The sequence below is a fragment of the Fundulus heteroclitus genome, chromosome 16 (assembly GCF_011125445.2).
Source record: "Fundulus heteroclitus isolate FHET01 chromosome 16, MU-UCD_Fhet_4.1, whole genome shotgun sequence".
NCBI classification, from domain to species: Eukaryota; Metazoa; Chordata; class Actinopteri; order Cyprinodontiformes; family Fundulidae; genus Fundulus; species Fundulus heteroclitus.
The window spans coordinates 25591973-25614020 of NC_046376.1; the positions used below are offsets into that span (position 1 = coordinate 25591973).

The 22048-nt window shown below is 39.3% G+C and overlaps 1 protein-coding gene across 1 annotated transcript; it reads right to left on the minus strand.

The window, feature by feature from the left end:
• Positions 1–10106: 10106 nt before the first annotated feature.
• Positions 10107–20013, minus strand: LOC118566329 (deleted in malignant brain tumors 1 protein). The gene is made up of 7 exons (XM_036148044.1): positions 19986–20013; positions 18441–18752; positions 12972–13283; positions 12348–12659; positions 11742–12053; positions 11034–11358; positions 10107–10425 (listed from the first exon to the last, which is right to left on the minus strand). Exons 1-7 carry the CDS (start codon positions 20011–20013, stop codon positions 10107–10109), a joined length of 1920 nt encoding a protein of 639 aa, XP_036003937.1.
• Positions 20014–22048: the final 2035 nt, after the last annotated feature.

Sequence of the window (22048 nt, forward strand, 5' to 3'; positions counted from 1 at the left end):
TATTATTTTAGATGAAATTCTTACCATTTAGCCTGTAAGGGTCACTCGGGCGGCTGCTGTACTCTTCATTTGAAACCCTTACTTTAAATTGACACTGGAAGATTCCTTCATCTTCAAAGCGGATGTGTGAGATATAGAATGTTGCAGAATTGCCGCTAGTTTCTACAACCTGACTGAAATAATCATCAGACTTTTTAAGGATGAAAGTTCCTATTACTTGTGTCTCAGTGACTGAACAGCTGATGTGGACACTTTGACCCCAGGTAATATTACCAGGAGGATTCACAGTGAGTTTGGGCTCAATTTGTTCTGTTGAAACACAGTAGAACAGAGAACCACATTTCTATCACGTTTTGTCTTAGACACTGCAATCAAAATTTATCAGTAATTTTAAAATGATAAAAGTTTCAAAATAATACACATTGATGTTGGTGTTTTTACAGGCAAATAAGCTACTATGAAACATCTGAATGCATTCATCGATGATGATAAAAATTGAGTTCTGCCCATAAATGTGTTTACCTACTTGTATGGTTGCACACAGCAGATTGAAGGGTTCCTTCAGTATGCATTAGTCATAAACACTGCATTGTTTCTTGATAAGTAAACCAATGCAGTGCTTATTGTATAAACAATAAAGTAAGTTAGTTGATCTTATTTATCCTTTGAAACACTATTTATCCAACTGTCTAGTAAGCTAGAGTCAGGATGGGGCGGGGCTAATGTGCAGTGCCTTTTATGCTTCTTTTATTTTTGTTCATTCTGGTGTGCTATATCGTATCTGTATGTATCAAATGCACAAAGTATCCAACCATATTTTGGCTAAACGCAGATTTGGAGTTTTCTTGCAATTTTCACATCAGTCATTAGACATGTTACCACTGTATTAAGAAAAAAAATGCTAGCAGTTTTACAGTGGAAAGTGTTTCCTACCTGAACAAATGACACCAGCATCCTGACTGTGAACACAATTATGCATCCGAAATCCCCTGTGAGAGCACTCGGAGAAATATTTTTCGCTGCCTGTACAGTCCACCTCATCAAGCCATATTTCTCCCGTTCCCTGTTCAAACTGACGGAGACTCACAGCTGTACCACAGTCCAGCTGTCTGCAGACCACTCTGGCACCATTCATGTCCCAGCCATCATTGCATACTGTTCCCCAGGTTCCATTGTTGTAGATTTCAACTCTTCCAGAGCACCGAGCAGGCCCAACTAACTTTATGTTGCCACCTAAAAATAGAATAAGCAGTTACGCAAATGTAGTACATGGGGTTAAAGTCCTCCGTTGCTGCAACAGATTTCTGTCAATTGGAAAATGAGAGCAAACAATAGATCCACTCTGTTCTGTTTAGACCTTTCATTCAAGGTTTCAAACTAAAGCTGCACTCAACTAATGAACCTGGCGGAGCCGTGACATTAGCCAATCAGGAGGAGAGTAGGGTGGGTCTTTGCAAAGCAGACATCTGTCAGCCTGAGGTTTGTCGGTACCGTCATTTAAAATTTTGGAAGAGCATCTCAAACTGACCACAGATGGCATAAATGAAAGTAGTGGTGGTCAAACGTTTTCTTTCCCTAAATGTGAACCAGCAGGTCAGAATGTTCAGTGGATCGAACATCTGAGAACAACGTCCCTCTGTAAGTGTTTCTATAGCTGCTCTTGTCAGTAAATTAATGAGTGGCATTTCCACCTGTGGCCATATCATTTGTCAGTGTTTATTCCCTCACTTCCAGTAACTAAGCCGATAAACGCAGGCGACCAACTATGGATCTCGTGATTCCCTATTACTTTTTTATTTGAAAAACACAAAGAACGGTAAAGCGTTAGCCCAGGCTAATTTAGCATTGACACACTTTTTATATCGACATATTGGATGTATCGACAGTTGATGGCGGTGTTAAGAATAAATGGAGATGGGCTTGGCTATGAGAAACAGACGAGAATGGGAAGACTGTCGGGTCGTGGTGGAAAAAGCTTAACATGCCAGGCCTGTTTATGTGCATAATATGCCACCAAATACTCCATGTTTTCTGCAGCATGTCTCCACTTTACCTGTGAAACAGCTAAAACAACCGTAGCACCTGTATCTATGGCCAGCCGTGTATGTAGCCAGAAAGTTTGCACGTGTGTACATAGCCGAGCATGACCTGTCCCTTTCAATGCCTCAGCCTCTCGTTGACCTGATCAAGTTGGTTGCTGAAGATCAGAGAGCACTTTCAAGACTGTCAGTATTAAATGCACATGCCTCTTATCTCTGTGCTCACGATATTGCTACCCACAATAAAACAGAATTGTCAGCCAAACTGCAAAAAAAGGTGTTTTGGTTAAATGCAAATGAGTCAAAAAATGCGAATGTGAACAGAATTCTTAATGTACCGGTGTGATACTATGATGCGTGTGGCCTCCAGAAAAGTCAATCTTGCAGATGCAGTAACTGTCACATGTTGAACAAAAAATTAATAAGAACCTACACAGAAAAGATTGATAGGCTTTCATTTGAATTATAAAATTATAAACTCTGTATTTCAGTAGTATGGTTTGTATATCTTCACCTTTTAATGTAATATAACATTTAATTTGTAACTACCTTAAGACAAGTTATATAATAAAAAGATAAATAGCATAGCAAATAATTTGTAATAATAATCTGCATTCACTTGGATGGATATGAAAGTCAGAAATTCACAAAAGGACAAAGTTTATGCTGAGCATAAAGTAATGTAATGGACCAGGAGTTTAACACGTTAATTTTGATTACTTAATTCTCATGCTTCTGCTTTCAACCATGTTTATTTCTGGTTTATCTTCAATTCAGTTCAATTTATATAGTGCTAATTTACAACACGTCATGTCATCATTCAATTAAATCATACAGACAGATTGGTCAAAATGTTTCCCATCTAAGGAAACCCAGCAGATTGCATTGAGTCTTGACAAACTCCTCATGAAACAGTGTAGAGCCACAGTGGACAGTCATCTGCATTGTCAATGGCTTTGCTGCAATCCCTCATATTGAGCATGAATCAAGCGACAGCGGAAAAGAAAACTCCCCTTTAACGGGATGGAAAACCTCCAGCAGAACCAGGCTCAGTGTGAATGATCATCTGCCTCGACCGACTGGGGGTTTGAGAAGACACATAAAAAAAACAGCACACATTGATCCAGCAATCCTTTCTATGTTAGAGAGTAATGGTAGGTGATCTGCCTACCCTGGATGATGTCACAGCTAACAGAACACCAGACTAGGTCTACCTACTATAAAAGGAAAAAAGAATGAGAGAACAAAACGTTAAAAATTGAAATAACAACAAACAACGCAAATTGGAAAACTCAGCAGAGTGAGAAAAATAGACCCTAATGTCCGCCAGTAGCCAAAGCCTTTAGCATCATAACCACAGAGATAGCTCGGGATTACCTAAAATATTCTAACTATAAGCTTTATCAAAAAGGAAAGTTTCAAGCCTAATCCTAAAAGTAGACAGGGTGTCTGCCTCACGGACCAAAACTGGAAGTTGGTTCCACAGGAGAGGAGCCTGATAGCTAAAGGATCTGCCTCCCATTCTACTTTTAGATACTCTAGGAACAGAGTAGACCTGAAAACATTGAAAAGAAGAGCCCCATGCCCGCTGGTGTGACCCGCTGCCTCCATCACAAGTAGTTTATCCTGAAACGTCAGAAAGCGTAGCAGAAGCAGTTGCGGCAGCTTCTTCTGGTCCAGCTTTATAAGTGGTATGCGATGAGCTCTCTCCAGCCTAAAGTGGCCATTATCTATAGGTATTTGAAGAAACTGAGGCAGCCATTACTCAAAAAATTTAACAAGCTGGCTAGTCTCCTCATCCTCAGCCAAACTAAGATGAATATTGAAACGTCTGTTGTAATTTTCAGCCATCTCCGCCTTTTCAGACAGGACACCAACCTGCTAAAAACAGAATAAAAGTAACTGCATTTCTGTGTTGTTAAGCTTGTATGTCTATTAATTTAATGGTTTAGCAGCAAAGAGTTTTGAAAATGTCTATTTTGTTCATATGTGGTTTTCAATTCAAATGCAGTTCATTGTGATTGAATAATTAATTAGCACTAATTAACTCAAAGATTCTTGTCGATTCCCACCACTGATTAATGATTCTCACACAAGCACACACACACGCACACACACACACACACACACACACACACACACACACACACACACACACACACACACACACACACACACAGTCACACATACATGTTTAAGCAAAATTTGAAATTCTCACCTGAGCAGATTGCACTTGCGTCTTCATTATGATTACAGTTGTGAATCTGAAATCCATTATGTGAGCACTCAGACAGATGTCTTTCGCTGCCTGTACATGACACATCATCAAGCCAGATTTTATCAGTTCCTTGTCCAAAGTTGGCTGAGTGAGGGGCAGCAAGTGCTGTACCACAGCCTAATTGGTGGCATACAACCTGGGCGTCGTCTATGTCCCAGCTGTCATCACATACTGTACCCCATGTATAATTGTAATAGATTTCCACTCGTCCAGAGCATCGATAAGACCCAAATAATCGGACTGGGTAACCTATCAGGCACATAATAAAGTACGCAATATTTAAAAAATGTCAATACAGCATGGATTGATCTAATAACGCTAAGTCAAACACATAAAGGAATCCTAAATATTTAATGAGACACAACACATGCTTCTCAGCAAAAACTAAACAATAAAACAAGCTAAAAACACATAAATTAAAAAAAATGAAAGTTCACCTGAACAAGAAATATGAACATCATTATTGTGTCCACAATTGCGTATTCCAAAACCATTGTGCTGACATTCACTTAGAGAAGTTTCATTTCCCAAACATGCCACTTCCCAGATTAGTCCAGCACCTTGACCAAAGTTATTTCGTGCATTGATAGCTGTTGCATCACCACAGCCTAACTGTCTGCAGGCCACTTGAGCATCATTCATGTCCCAGCTATTATCGCAGACTGTTCCCCAGGAGTTATTGTGGTATACTTCAACTGTTCCAGCACATGACACACCTGAACCAGTCAATTTGATCAGAGGATCTTCAGTCACGTAAAAACAAAAAAAAAACACAGAAAAGATCAGTGTTTCACAAAGAACAAATCATCAGTGTGGTTTTAGATCTCAAAACTGTCTTGCAAAAGTATCCATTCCAACTATCCGTTTTACATTTGAAATGTAAATTTTAAGCTTTTAGCATCTTTAAAATGTCATATGTTCAAATTTTAAATAGTTCAATTATTATTAAAATTTTCAAAATTAAGTGGAACAAAATTAAAAAAAGTAAAACACATGCAGAAATGGCTGCAAGAATAGATTCTTAATGGACATTTTAACTTAAAAGCAGTATTCAATCTTCTATAGCAGGTGGTATCACTATTTTCATTTGCCCACATTTTGTCCAGAACTACCCCACTGTCAAAATATCCAGTTAGACCTAGCTGTTAGGTTTCCTGAAGCGGGTTCCTGCCTCTCAATGCTGCTACGTCAAATACTGACGTCTTGAATGTGAGTGTTAAACAACCGTGAGCTGGAATTTGATTTGCTAAACGCTCATTTTTAATCCATTGTTTATTTTTGTTATGTTCTTTTATTTCCACATATATTTTGCATGTGTAGTTTTAGTAATGAGTAAGATTTCCAAAGTTGTTGGATCAGAGAATTACTGTAACAGGGAGTTGCTTTTGGTTCAATAAAACAACAACTGCGGAATAGAAATTGTTTTGTGTTCAATTAAATTTACAGTTGGCTGGTTATTCAGAATTCAGAGCTACACTCCTTTCGGAGTTAACATCTGATATTAATACAGAGACAATATCATTGGATGGTGATAAGGAATAAGGATTTAAACTCTAATTGCAGTTACATTGGGGTTCTCACATTACCTGACTCCGCCAGATAGATTTGCTCCGCATATCCATCTGGAAACCTTCCGTTGAAGTAACTTTGGGAAGGGGCGAAAATACTGGTTAGCTGATTGGCCTATGTTGGTGATAGACGGGCCAAATGAACCAATCAGATTCGTCGTCGCTCTGTTACGAGCGACGACGAAAACACAACCACAAGCCAAGCTACCGTTGCTGCTGCAGGTAAAGGCTCGTTAGCTCAGCAAAGAAATACTCTGTAATTCCGATAAAACTTGCTCGATAGCCACGCTAACGCTAGTTTCATCGGCTGAAGCCGCCATGTTCTTTAGACTGAACTGACGCGCTTCCCGTTGCGTCACACCTCAACCCGCCTCAAAGCCAACGCTGATTGGACGTTCGTTTGGTGAACGGCTCCAAATTTTCTTTAACGGAGAGTAGCCAGACTGATCTGCGAGTGAAACCTTGAAAGCTCGCGAGATCAGGATGGTCTCACGAGGCTAGTTCTCACAGCCTGCCGGATAAACCTTGTCGGTTAAAAGTCCGACCAGATCATTTATTCCAGCATAAATGAGTTCATAACAGCTAATTACCTAATGCATTAGTAGTATAAATCCTTACAAGCTTCTAGCTAACATCACCACCATTTGAACTATATTTTGTTATAGCGGAATTTTGAGTTGAATGATTTATTACTTAAATTATAATACCAAATTATAATTAATAATAATAATAATAAGCATGTTCAAACAGCTTCTGGCATAACACGGTTGTGCATACAAAGTTACTAATATTTGAAACTGTTCATGGATTTGTGACCAGAGTGATCAAAAGTTGTGAAGGCCACCCAAGTTCATGATGACACCATTGTGGGGAGTGGTAGAGCAGCGCGCTTGCGCTCTGAGAAGCATGCAAGTACCCGGTTCGATCCCAACTGCCTGCACTCTGGGTCCCTGAGCAAGACCCTCAACCCCCAACTGCTCCCCGGGCGCCCTACAGTGGCAGCCCACTGCTCCCCAATGGGGATGGGTTAAATGCAGAGAAATCATCATGGGGGGTGGCTGTGGCCGAGTGGTTAGAGCAGCGCGCTTGCACTCAGAGAAGGATGCAAGTACCCGGTTCGATCCCAGCGCCGGCACTCTGGCTCCCTGAGCAAGACCCTTAACCCCTGATTGCTCCCCGGGTGCCGCACATGGCAGCCCACCGCTCCCCAAGGGTGATGGGTTAAAGGCAGAGAACAAATTTTGTTGTGATGTATGTTTCAATGACAATAAAGATGATTATTACCAGTGTGCGATTTGCAAAAAAAAACAGAGGGGGGGATCATTTCCTCGATTAATCACATAATGTCGATAGGTAACTCGAGATTATTTGCAAATTAATTGTATGTTTTATCCTTTTATTTCTGAAAGTGTAATAGCCTGTTTGGGCATTTTGATATGCAATTTTGCAAATTTTTCAAGCACTTTTGAGAATTGGAATGAAAACATCCTAGTGCCAAATTTTAAACTCTGGATTATAATGGCTAAATGACTAATCATGACGCCCTGATGTTTACACAATGTGTAAATAAATTTGTAAATAAATACCATGCCGATATATTTTTGTTGCCTCTTAAACAAAGATAGACATAGTATTAGGCATTAATAAAACATTTACATTTCAATAAAGTCATAAGTTTTATTGTTTGTTTTTTCACTCTCTCTCACACACATCTAATTCTGAGCTTTCACACCAACAATAACTTCTTTGAATATTTTTTGCTTGCTGTTTGTATCCATATTCATACAGTTTAAGCCTGGAAAAAGGTTTTAAATCTCCAGGTCATTCCAGTCTTACACTTTGCTTGCAACTGGGCAGGAGCTTAATACCCTGAATGAGACTGTTTAGCAACTGTTTAGTAACTCCAGGTCCTTCGTTTGGCAACGTAATTCAGCCTTAGTTTGTCAAATACAGAGAAAACAAATTATTAAGCATTAAAGTACGGTTTATGGGTTGGGATTTCTGCAATGTTATCAGCATGTTAAAAGCTCATCTTCAGAACCAGTGTCTGCTCAAAATGGTGATCTGTACCAAGTAATCTCCTTTTAGCAGTTATCACCGGTTATTGCACCGTAATGCAAAACGCAAATTTACAAGCGCCTTTAGAATAAAAGAAGCCCAAAGTCGCATGAAATGAACAGTCTGTGCAACGATGAGCGCGGGTCTGTTTTGCTACAGTCTCTAGCTCTCTTGAAACTACGGAAAGCGCCGAGGGTAAAAGAAACACAGCCCGGAGAGCGCGGCGGGGAAAAAACATTAGGGAACGGTGTGTGTGTTTTGACGCGCGATTAACCCCGACAAAAAAATGTCGGCGTTGTGGTCTTAAGCGTTAAAACTGACAGCCCTAATTTATATACATTTTTTAATTCAGACCAGAGGGGGGGACGTCACAAGCAGAGGGGGGGTAAATCCCCCCCATGCCCCCCGGCAAATCGCACCCAGATTATTACTATTATTATATTACTATTACTATTATTGTATTCCATGCGCCGCCGACAGGGCAAGGAAGGCGTGTTCAGCTTAGCTATTCTACTACATCGGGACAGCAGCAGGACCGGGTAAATATCTCTCGTAGCGCAAAACTTCTTAACTCGATTATGATACACTGAAATTGGGGACATTTTCGGGGACAGATTTTCCCGGGGACAGGTCATCAAACACAGGGACAGTCCCTGGAAATGGGGTACGTCTGGTCACCCTATTTTAATATTTTCAGTGATACAGGAGCAGCATAGTTTTCACAAGCCTGACAAGCCATTTTGTGGCCATAGATGGTAATGTTTACTTCTTGGTTCAAGCTAGTCAAGATGAATTACCGTTTGAGTTTGATATGTAAGTCGCAGGATAGGCCAAACTATGAGAAAAATACGGTATATATATATATATATATATATATATATATATATATATATATATATATATATTATGCTGATACTATGCTGATCTGTCTGCATGTTTAATGTGTTGTTTTGAAGTTCTTAGAATGTCCTGTAGGGGGCAGTAGACCCACATTTCCCCTGTGTCAGTACAAGAAGAAGAGTAAGAGCGAGGAAGAGAAAAGAAATGGCAGACTAAGCACGTTTCCGCAGGAATAGAGAAGCTACTATGCAAAAGAGTTGATGTGATATGAAAGAAGTCTGTTTATCTTGAACTGGACGATGTGTAGTCTGTTGTAAGATTTCTCCGGTTGGTTTTTTTGTTTGGATGACTGAACGAGCCGGTGGAGTTCCAGAAGCACGAGGGTCCCGCCGCCATCTTTGTGACTCGGACTGAAGCCTGGGACGACGCAGAGGGACTGATGCTACTGGAGCTGGAGATTTTGCTTTGAAACCAGATAAGAGAATTGAACACAAAAAGAAAGGGGGGCCCCCAATCCTTTATTTTTTTGGTTATTCCACAACTACTTGTTCATGAACATTTTCAAACTGGACAATTTATGTGCACATTGACTGAACTGACTGACTGAACCGTCAGTCAGTATTGGAAAGACTGACTGAAATTTGTAATTTCTTTGTTGGTATGAGCTTTAGAGCTACAGGTTATAAAACCTACCCTAATTTGTTTTAAATATTAATTTGAGTTATTTTTAAGGGTGGACAATTTAAGTTTTATACCTTAATTTTATTGAGGTAATTATTCTTTTGTGGAGAAAGAAAATAAACCTGAGTTGTTAAAACGTGTATGCTAATCATCCTCCTGTATGACCCTAGAACAAAAGTAACTTTCCTACTGAATTTATTGTTAATTAAATTAAGTAGTGGTTACATATATATATATATATATATATATATATATATATATATATATATATATATATATATATATATATATATATATATATATATATATATATATATATATAAATAATATATGCTCGTATTGTGATACCTAAACATTTGCAGCTGCAATTATTGCAGAAATTTGTCGTATTTAAGTATTATTTCAGGGTGGGTGAAGCATTTAATGTTACATGTTTTTAGATCTCACTTTATGCAAGTTGTACACACACACAAAAACTTGTCACTTTCTTTCCACTTTACAACTATTTTCTTTTAAGAACCATAAACCTGCTTTGTAAAGCACTGTTTTTATAAGCAGATCCTTAAGACTTGTTTGTGCCTAAACTCCTTGTTCTTTCAACAATATCAGTAGAGAAAACACAGTTATCCTAGTGGATTACTATCATGCATCCGCAATCTTACTTGAACATATGACACCAGCATCTTCGTGGTGTCCACAGTTGTGAATCCCAAATCCTCCATGCCCACAAATGCTGAGTGTAGATTCATTTCCTGAGCAGGCCAGATCATCAAGCCAGATTTGTCCAGTACCTTGGCCAAAGTAGGCATACCGTGGAGCACCCAAAGCAGGACCACAGCCTAGCTGTCTGCAGGCCACCTCAGCATCGTTTAGGTCCCAAGCATCATCACAGACTGTTCCCCAGACACCATTGTGGTATATTTCAATTCTTCCAGAACATGACTCATCTGATCCAATTACTCTGATTGAATAATCTGTAAATTACCACAACACATAATAAATAAAAAACAGTGGTATTCAATTAAAAATCACATTATACAATGGAACATTTTATTCCACCTGTTCTTTTAGGTTATCCAAAGAAAGTTAGCTAGAGTCAATGTGATTTATTGTATCATATATCTGCTACCTTTCAACTCTGTGTTAATTACCTTTTGTATGCAACCTTTCAAACCTGTATTGATTCAATTATTCTGTGTGTATGGGGGGGTGTACCACCCTCCTTATTGCTTCTGCTGTTTTACAAATTGTTTTAAAACAGAGTTGATACAATAATCCCACCCCACCCCTCCTTCCTCCCCAGAACAGCTACAGACCCTTTGTTTGATATATGTCTACTGCAGAGAGGAACTTACTGACTTAAGTATTGTTCTTCTTTTTCTCAGTTTTCTTTGAGTTTCAAAACTGTAGGACACTGTTCAAGACCACCGGGTTTCCTTTTTGATTGTGTAAAATATTCTGAATTCCTAATCTTAACTATTCAAAGTCATTCCTCTATTTCACAATATCAAAGTCCTTGCTCATGGCAAGACAAGTAAATAATCATGTAAATAAATAATAAAAATAAACAACAAAGTCTTACTTGAACATATGACACCAGCATCTTCTCGGTGTGCACAATTGTGAGTCCCAAATCCACTGTGCCCACACATTCCAAGAGAATTTTCACTTCCTGAGCAGACCAGATCATCAAGCCAGATTTGTCCAGTACCTTGGCCAAAGTAGGCATTCTGTGGAGCACCCAAAGCAGGACCACAGCCTAGCTGTCTGCAGGCCACCTCAGCATCATTTAAGTCCCAACTATCATCACAGACTGTTCCCCAGACACCGTTGTGGTATATTTCAATTCTTCCAGAACATAACTCATTTGATCCTACTAATCTCAGTGAATGATCTGTAAATCAGCATAATTCAATATTCAATAAAGAACATACTGGCATTATTGATATATAGTATTAATTATAACACATAATAGAAAAAAACATAGGTGTATGTGTTCAATAAAAACACATTTTACAAATGTTTGCTATCGATCTACTTCAGACAGACACAGACTTAAGTATTATTGACTCTTTTACTCAGTTTTTATTTTTATTTTTATCACAAAACTCTATGGACATGTTCAAGATCATTATGTTTCCTACTTGATTGTGTCAAATATCCACGATTCTTAACAATCCAAAGACATTGCTCTCTTTCACTGTATCAGAGTATTTGATTATGGCATGAAAAGAAAATAATTATGTCAGTAAATTATATAAAATAACACAATCTTACTTAAACATTTAACGCCAGCATCTTCATGGTGTCCACAATTGTGAGTCCCAAATCCACTGTGCTGACACATGCCGAGAGAATATTCACTTCCTGAGCAGACCAGATCATCAAGCCAGATTTGTCCAGTCCCTTGGCCAAAGTGGGCATTCTGTGGAGCATCCAAGGCAGGACCACAGCCTAGCTGTCTGCAGGCCACCTCAGCATCATTTAAGTCCCAACTATCATCACAGACTGTTCCCCAGACACCATTGTGGTATATTTCAATTCTTCCAGAACATGATTCAGCAGATCCAACTACTCTGATTAAATTACCTATAATTAGCACAACACATCATGGAAAAACACAAGTATTCAATAAAGAACACATTGTACAAATGTTTGCTATGGGTCTACTTCAGATAAACACTTTAGTATTATTCACACTTTTTCCTCAGTTCCATTGCTTTTCATCACAAAACTCTATGTACATGTTCATAAACACTACCTTTCCTTCTTAATTGTGTCAAATATCCTCAATTCTTAACTATCCAATGTCATTAGTCTGTTTTACAATATCAAAGTTTTTGATTATGAACAGAAATTATAAATGAAATAACATAATCTTACTTGAACATTTAACACCAGCATCTTCGTGATGTCCACAATTGTGAGTCCCAAATCCACTGTGCCCACACATGCTGAGAGAAGTTTCACTTCCTGAGCAGACCAGATCATCAAGCCAGATTTGTCCAGTCCCTTGTCCAAAGTATGCAGACTGTGGAGCATCCAAGGCAGGACCACAGCCTAGCTCTCTGCAGACCACCTCAGCATCATTTAAGTCCCAACCATCATCACAGACTGTTCCCCAGACACCGTTGTGGTATATTTCAATTCTTCCAGAACATGAGTTATCTGATCCAACTAATCTGACCGAATATTCTGTAAATTCGCAAATAACATAATGGAAAAACATACGTTTTAAAAAAGAACACATTATACAAATGTTTTCCGTTGATCTACTTTAGACAGGGATTTAGTAACTTAAGTGTTATTCTTTTTTTCATATTTTCATCACAAAACTCTGGACCTGTTCAGGACTATGATGTTTTCTTCTTGACAAAATGTCAGAAATCCTCATTTAGTCAGTATCCAAAGTCATTACTGTCTTTTACAATATAAAAATATTTGATAATGATAAGAAAAGTAAATAATCATGTAATTAAATAATAAAAATAAACAACAAAGTCTTACTTGAACATTTGACTCCAGCATCTTCACTGTGTACACAATCGTGAGTCCCAAATCCCCTGTGCACACACAATCCAAGAGAAGTTTCATTTCCTGAGCAGGCCAGATCATCAAGCCAGATTTGTCCAGTCCCTTGTCCGAAGTAGGCATTCTGTGGAGCACCCACAGCAGGACCACAGCCTAGCTGTCTGCAGGCCACCTCAGCATCGTTTAGGTCCCAACCATCATCACAGACTGTTCCCCATGAAGTATTGTGGTATATTTCAATTCTTCCAGAACATGACTCATTTGATCCAGCTAATCTGATTGAATAATCTGTAGATCAGCACAATCCAATAATCAGTAAAGAACATATTATTCAAATGTTTGCTGTGGGTCTACTTTAGACAGACATGTACTAACCAAAGTATTATTCACTTTCTCATAGTTTTTTTTTTCCTTTTCATCACAAAACTTGTGACCAGGTGTCTCATTTATAAAACAGTGTGTAGGATCTATATATTTGCATATCTTCCGAATTGTAAATAATGGATCTGGTCAGCTGGTCAATGCAACTGAACAAATTTTCTCAACAAAATTACTTTGTGCAAAGGACTCTCCTTTGCACAAAGTCATCGTACTGGTGGGACATTTGCAGCTAGATTCATTGTGGATTCCTGGGAGGAGAATTATTGGTCTGTCCATTTTATTGGTCGAGGATGTTGAAAATGCATACATAATTGGATTTATGATAACAGGATTTCTGCTTTTTCGAGCTGGCAGTTACCTGGTGTAATGAGAAATTTCAAAAAACGTCGGCAGCTGTTTTGGCCCATGTCACGGCTTCCTGAACTATGTGAGGGGAAATGTTGTTCATTCAACACCCAGACTCAAGGTGTGAGAGCAGAATTTGCAAACTGGATGTAATCCTTGCACAGAATCACTGTCTAAACTCACTGGCAAAATAGAATAGATCTTCGAGAACTTGGAAACTTGGCTTTTTTTGATGAGTGGTCTGACCACAGCCAGGGATGGGCAGTATTTCTAATACAAGTATTTGAAATACGTACTTCAAATACAAAATACTATTTTGTAATTTGTATTTTATTGAGATTATGAAAATGCCTTCGTATTTTGTATGAAAATGCCTTCGTATTTTGTATCAAAATACTTCAGTGTTCAGTATTTTTGTATTTTCAAAATACTGTAAAATACTTTCTGTGAGACATAGTCTGTGATGACATCTAACTATCTATAAAACATGAAATAGTGTCTGTGGCACCTTTGCAGTCAAGTCCCTGTGATGCCACTCTCAGCCACTAGGGACTTTTGGCACTGTTTCACACTTGCTATGGGCACATTGCACGATCAACACAAAACGCATGGTGCTGCATATTAGATTGAGTCAGGTATCTTCTGCTTGGTGCTTTGTTCGGACCAGTCAAGGAAGTTGTTTCAAAGCAAGGTGAGCAACCAAATTTGCCTAGTTTATTTCAGTAGCTCATTTATTCTCAACCATGAATCACTCTTTTTATAGCATGTTCCTGTTCAGTGTAACGTTCAGTGTTCGAAAGGCTAGGCTATTTCACTTTCAAATGTTGCTAACTAAGTCTCTGTGTTAGTTTCACTGTTGTTGATTTCACCACAGAACTTTCAAAGAATAGATAGATAGATAGATTAACTTTATTGTCCCAAAGGGAAATTTGATTTGGGTTACAGACTCTGGCTGCTACATAGTCCAAACTGTGTCACACTGCATTCACACATAACACTACTATAAAAATTCCATTATAAGACAATAAATAGATACATAAAGGAGCATGTTACATTATATTCACAATAAAAATTTGAAAGAAGAGAAAAAAATAATAATAATGATGATAATAAATAAATAAACATGTATAAAAACCGTTCTTTAAAAAAAATCTGTTTTAAGAGATACTGAAAATAAATAAATAAATAAATAAAAATAAAAGAGCATGTGTCAGTTTAAATGTTGAATACTGTTGCCTATTCCACAATTTACTGCTTAATGCTATTTGTTGCTTTAATGGAAAGCGGAACAAATGAGTTCTTATAGCGGTTTAATCTACAGGCAGGTACTCTAAGACGTCGACCTGATGGAAGGAACTGATATTCTGAATAAAGAATATGAGTGGGGTCTGACATGATTTTCTGGGCCTGTCTGGGTATTGTATCATTGAAGATGGTCTGAAGTGAGGGATGTTGTTTGACTCCCATCAACTTCATTGCTCTTTGGGTCAGACAGGTCAGTTTGGCCTTCATTTGGACAGACAGGTTACCAAACCAGGCAGAAATGCCATACCTAATGATGCTCTCTATAACAGCATGGTAAAAGAGCAGCATGACTTTCTGACTGACACCAAAGGCCCTCAGCCTGCGCAGAAAATGTAGCCGCTGCTGGACCCTGTTACAGACATAATCAACTTGAGCAATCCATGATAATTTATTATCAATTATTAATCCAAGATATTTATATGAATCTGCTTGGGCAATTAATTGATTATGGATGACCACTGGAGAGTGGTCTCCAACCGCCCTAGGGTCAAAGATCAGTTCTTGTGTTTTCTGGACATTAAGAGTCAGAAAGTGTTCCTCGCACCACTGAACAAAGGTTTTAATCTGCTGTCTGTAACCAATTAGGTCTGATATGCCTGAAATGAAGCAGAGAATAGCTGTGTCATCTGAAAATTTGAACACATAGTTTTTTGGTGTATTACAATTGCAGTAGTTGGTGTATAAGGTGAACAGAAAAGGTGAACTTACACACCCCTGGGGAGCGCCAGTGCTAATGTTAAGAAGATCAGATAAGGTCCTGTTCACCCTGACTTGCTGAGAACGACTAATAAGGAATGAATGAAACCATCTGATAATATATGGATTATATGGATTGAATCATGTTTTTAAAGTTATTGTTATGTTACACGGTTTCCTTTTGTTTCATGTAATTAGCCTATAGCCTACATAGGACTTTTTTGTATCTCATTGTCAATATGTGTGCAGCTGTAGCACCACAGGTGACCTTCTCCGCCACTTGTAGTAGGCCAGTTTTGGCTCATACTAGTGTTGGCCGTTTTAATTTACTTTTACCTAAATAATGTTCTACTGTTGACTGTATGTAGCCTGCACAATATCAGTGTTGGGAGTAATGCAGTAAAAAAGTAATTTAATTAGGCTACAGTAATGCATTGCTTTTTGCAATAATGCAGTGCACTGTGGTAGTGATGGTGTTAAATCACTTAAAATGTTAAAATACTTACCAGTTTAAATGTCTAATTAAATCATCCATTTGGATTGTTTGTTTTTGAGTTATTGTCACTGATTCGTAGTGGGCAGTCTATTCCACCAATAGAGTAAATAAGTATACTTAAGGAAGGGCTTCTTGAGTTACTGAACATTTCCCAGGGCAGAGGTTTATATTGGGGTGTCTAACATGAGGGGTCAGCATATCTGTTGACTGATTATGGAAGGAGTCTCTTGCTTTCGGATGTTTTTCCAGATAGTGTACAAGTGAAGGGATAGAAGAAAAAGGTTCTAAGTTCTGTAGTATTTTGAAAATACAGTATTTTATTGTGATACCTTTTTTGGCTGCTGTATTTTGTAGTTTATTTTGATACATTTTTAAGGTGGGTATTTTGTATTTTATTTGAAAATACATTTTGATGTATTTGTGCCCATCCCTGACCACAGCATGCTTAACAACTGTTTGAACCGACCCTAAACTCAAGCAAGTGTTAAAGGAAGGAATAGGACATCCCTTGCAGGGATAATATCTAAAGGACATTTAGTAGGTTTCAGCTTCTGGACTACATCAGAGCTGCAATCAAACGTACTGAAAATGACAAGAGAAACAGAAGGTAGGGGGCAGAGGGAGCCACCACGGGTGAGGCCTACACAATCAGCCCCCCCCCACCCCCATGCCTTACCCCTCCCCCAATGCATGCCCTACAAATGTATGTGTTTGTGAGAATGTTATAATTGAAATTGAATATGTTGAGACAACAGGGCTGGGAAACCTTCCCTGCTCCCCAGCAACGCTCCAGCTCCCAAGGTCCTACATGTGTGGCAGCATGGAGTAGGCAGAGGGAGGGGTCCAGGGATGGGGAGTAAAGGACTGGGGAGCAACATGCCCTCCTAGGAAGCCAGCTCCCCCAATGGCTCCAATAGGCGCCACTGCTCTCCATAAACCAACCTGGAGATGGAGGCACCACTAGCCGCACCACCAAAGTCTGCAGGGTCAGAGGCCAGAGACGAGTGGCGAGGCCCAAGAGCCATCTGCAAACCAAAACCAAGGCCCCCCCTAGGACCTCTGCACAGGTGTACAAAACCACAGTGTATGAATATAATTGTCATAATTATTGCCTGTGTATTGTGAATAGATTTTATAAAAACCCACTCTTGAACAATCTTTGACCTGTATTTTTGATGGGTCAGTCACAAACGAAACGGCTCTTTTGAATGTTGGGTATTTCGCTCTTCACTGAGAGAGCATTCAACAGGATCACGCACAGCGCCGTGGAGTTTAAAGTCAGTCGAGGAGCAGCACAACTGAGCATGCAGAGATTCTCCTTCATGCAACCACACAGCTGAATCCTTTCTGGCTGCTAGCAACATGGAATTGGACAGCTGGCATCTGGTTGAACTGACCAAAGCCATCGATAGCTATACTCCAGGGGCCAACACAGGTGAAACTCTCCACATCCTGTGGTTACTTCCTGAGAGAGACCAGGATCACTGATAAGGGAGTCCAGATATGCCCTGATTGTGAGTTGCACTCCTCCTCTTTTTCTTTGTCTCCTGTGTTTCTTATTGCGTGGCAGCATATAGACAGAACGGCTGAGAAAAGCCAGTACTGAAGCAAGGAAACGTGGTGCTGGTTTTGAATGTCCATCTTTAGCACAACCAGGCAGGAATCTTATACTGTCACATATTTGTAACAGTGTCAGACATATTGTGTAATCTCTACTAGGATAAACACAATAATCAAAAACAAACTAGGAAGATGAAGAAGGCTTACCATGCACAGCAGTGCCATGTCTCTGTGTTTTGCGCAGAACTGCACTGAAACAAATGTCTCAAAGCACAAAGTTACAAGCCCCATCATAAGCAAGGAAATGTTGGTGATCCCTAAAACGTGCTCCCTCCTAATTCTTCTTTGCAAGGTCATCAAGCAGTGCCAATGCATCCACTGTGCAGCATTATGCGCGAGTCTGGCCATGGTATTTAAATGTTTACAGCAATCTGTGATTAGCTCATATGATGTCAAAATGTATGAATTAATATGTGTGCGCATGCTTTATAAATGATCCCTGGTTAAGATAACTGTTTCTTAATTAATTGTGTCAAATATCCTCAATTCTTAACTATCCAACGTCATTATTGTTTGTTTGTTGTTTACAATATCAATGTCTTTAATAACAGCATGAAATATGAATAATCAGTAATTGATAGAAATAAACAACATAGTCTTACTTGAACATATGACACCAGCATCTTGATGGTGTCCACAATTGTGAGTCCCAAATCCACTGTGCCCACACACGCCGAGAGAAGTTTCACTTCCTGAGCAGGCCAGATCATCAAGCCAGATTTGCCCAGTCCCTTGACCAAAGGAGGCAGACATAGAAGCACCCAAAGCAGGACCACAGCCTAGCTCTCTGCAGGCCACCTCAGCATCGTTTAGGTCCCAACCATCATCACAGACTGTTCCCCAGACACCATAATGGAATAATTCAATTCTTCCAGAACATGACTCATTTGATCCAGCTAATCTGATCTGATGATCTAAGAATGAAGAATTCAAACCCTGATTAAACACAAACTGCCACAGAAATTATGCAATACACAACAGATGAACTAACCTGTTCCACACGATAAAGACAGTAAAATGGTGACTGCATTAGAAGAAACAAAAACACAATAATACATTAGGAGTGGGTATTTACATTTATAATCCAAAGAAAAAAAGATACATTTACATGATTTGAAAAAGGGATGGAAAAGAAGATTATAAGGTTCCAACCCCAACTCCACACTACTCAGCACCTAGGCAAAACACAATACAACACTACAAGTATTCACACTGACAATCAACACTAACACAAACAAAGACCCGAAAAAAGTTCATATCAGACATTAGCAATTCCAATATTAACTTAAAATACATTGTTAGTACATTATATATTAATTCAATGTAAAATCAGCCACTTTCCTCCAAGTACTTATTCATTGCACATCTTTTAAAATTTAGTTTAAATTGAGCAAAGTTTTAGAAGCTTTTATCTCTTCTGCAAGGCTGTCCCATAACATAACTCCTTTTACCAGCTGACATTGATTTCAATTTTGTCCTTATACAATTGGTAATCTCTTTCATAAATTCAGTTAGTGCTTGAGATTTAGATCGGTTTTGTCTAAAACCATATTGACTGTTGGAAAGCAAGTTATTTTTGTTAATACATTTGTATAGTCTCACACTGAATAATGTAAGGATGGAAATTGCCAGGCTGAAATGACAAGTTCCAAATATGTGCAAATGTTTTCACTATTGATTCAGCAACATTCCTAGTTGTTCTCATATCCATTTAATGTATATCCTGTGATGCTTCATTGTTGCATTTCATTATGGTTTCCAGAATCTTGTTCTCATCTGTAGGAGTAAGAAACACTGGATTTTGATTATTATCAATTAAACTACACAATGATTCATCGTGGCTGGTGGACAAGAGGAAATTCTGTAAAAAAAGAATGAGTTGAAATTTATAATATACCGTCACCTAACTTAAACATAAACATAAAGCCTTCTTTCTTTATTTAGCTATTCAGAACATGATTTGTCCTGTCCCTAATTGGATTAAATCCAATTAGGTACAGTTGCAGTTATGTTATAACTGCAACTGTGTAAAAATACAGCAGCAATGTCATTTGTGGTGTAACATTTTGACACATGTATATAAGAATACATTGCAAATAAAAAAGGCAGTCCCTTTAAATTATACCTAAGTGACCCATTTTACTCACCTGAAAGCAGCAGATTGTTCTCCATCATGTTGACTGTGCAGATCTATAGCAGATTGACTAGCTTGCTGAAATTGGTTTAGTCTCAGCTTTTGGTCAAGTCTCTCATATCAACAACTTCCAAAGCACTGATGCATATTTATATAGATGTAATGAGAGTAATGTACAAGCAAATATGGTGTAATAAAATTTCTGGACCCAGCCTCTGGGTATTCTTGCAGGGGTTTCTATTTAGCACAGACCAACAGATTTGCTTATAAACAAAAAATTACTAGGCATATAGCTGTGCAAATTTGAGTCTGCCTTTGAATGAATGTGTGTCTTCATTTTATTCAAATAATCCATTTATACTTTTCATACCCATTAGTTATTCTATTGATAAACAAGGACTACTGCTTTGGCTATGTTTCTGATGTGTCAAGTTGTTTGAAATATAAACGAAAACAAAGCTGTTTCCAGCAATCAGTTGCTCTAGTCGGAATTGATTAGACTTTCAGGAAATTTCTATTTCTCAGTCTCAGGAATTTGTTATTGAGCATTTTCTGATGTCAACATGCACTATATGGCCAAAAGTATTTGCTCATCCATCCAAATTATTGGAATCAGGTGTTCCAATCACTTCCATGGCCACAGGTGTATAAATCTAGCACCAAGGCAGGCAGACTGTTTTTACAAACATTTGTGAAAGAATAGGTCGCTCTCAGGAGATCAGTGAATTCCAGCATAGAGCTGTGATAGGATGCCACCTGTGCAACAAATCATGAAAGTCATGAAATTTCCTCACTCCTAAATAGTCCACAGTCAACTTTCAGCTGTATCTTAAAAAATGGAAGAGTTTGGGAGTGAATGCAACTCAGTCACAAAGTAGTAGGCCAACTGCTCCTCGAAGAGTTTGCCAACCTTCTGCAGAGTCAATCCCTACACACCTCCAAACTTCATGTGGCCTTCAGATTAGCTCAAGAACAGCACAGAGAGCTTCATGTAATGGGTTTCCATGGTGAAGCAGCTGCATCCAAGCCATACATCACCAAGTGCAATGCAAAGTGTTGGATGCAGTGGTGTAGAGCACACCAAAAATTGTTTTATATTAATGTAGAAACAGGAAAACAGGACTTACATTTATTACAATATCCATCCATCCATTGTCTTCCGCTTATCCGGGGTCGGGTCGCAGGGGTAGCAGCTTCAGTAGGGAGGCCCAGATGTCCCTTTCCCCAGCCACTTGGTCCAGCTCCTCTGGGTGAATACCAAGGCATTGCTAGGCCAGCCGAGAAACATAGTCCCTCCAGCGTGTCCAGGTTCTCCCCCTATATCTCCTCCTGGTGGGACGTGCTTGGAACACCTCACCAGGGAGGCGTCCAGGAAGCATCCTAACCAGATGCCCAAGCCACCTCAACTGGCAGCTCTCGGTGTGGAGGAGCAGCGGCTCTACTCTGAGTCCTCCCCGGATGACGGAGCTCCTCACCCTATCTCTAAGGGAGAGCCCAGACACACTACGGAGAAAACTAATTTTGGCCGCTTGTATCTGGGATCTCGTTCTTTCGGTCACGACCCAAAGCTCATGACCATAGATGAGGGTAGGAACGTAGATCGACCGGTAAATCGAGAGCTTCGCCTTTTGGCTCAGCTCTCTCTTCACCACAACGGACTGGTACAGTGCCCGCTTCACAGCAGACGCCGCACCAATCCACCTGTCGATCTCATTCATCTTCCCCTCACTCGTGAACAAGACCCCATAATACTTGGGGTGTGCTACCACTCCACTAGGGGTAGCACATCCTCCCCAGCCCGGAGAAGGCACTCTATCCTTTTCTGGCTCAAGACCATAGTCTCAGATTTGGAGGTACTGATCCTAATCCCGGCCGCTTCGCACTCGGCTGTGAACCGCTCTAGTGAGAGCTGTAGATCACGCCCTGATGAAGCCAATAGGACCATGTCAATAGCAGAGACGCAATCCTAAGGCCACCAAAACAGATCCCCTCAACACCTTGGCTGTGCCTAGAAATTCTGTCCATAAAAGTTATGAACAGAATCGGTGACAAAGGGCAACCTTGGCGGAGTCCAAC

Coding starts and splice junctions, on each gene's coding strand:
- LOC118566329 (XM_036148044.1), bottom strand. CDS start 20,013: ATGATGGAGAACAATCTGCTGCTTTCAG. Junction 12,660..12,971: donor TGCTGGAGTCAAATGTTCAA/GTAAGACTTTGT, acceptor GCGAATTTACAG/AATATTCGGTCAGATTAGTT. Junction 11,359..11,741: donor TGCTGGCGTTAAATGTTTAA/GTAAGATTGTGT, acceptor GCTGATTTACAG/ATCATTCACTGAGATTAGTA.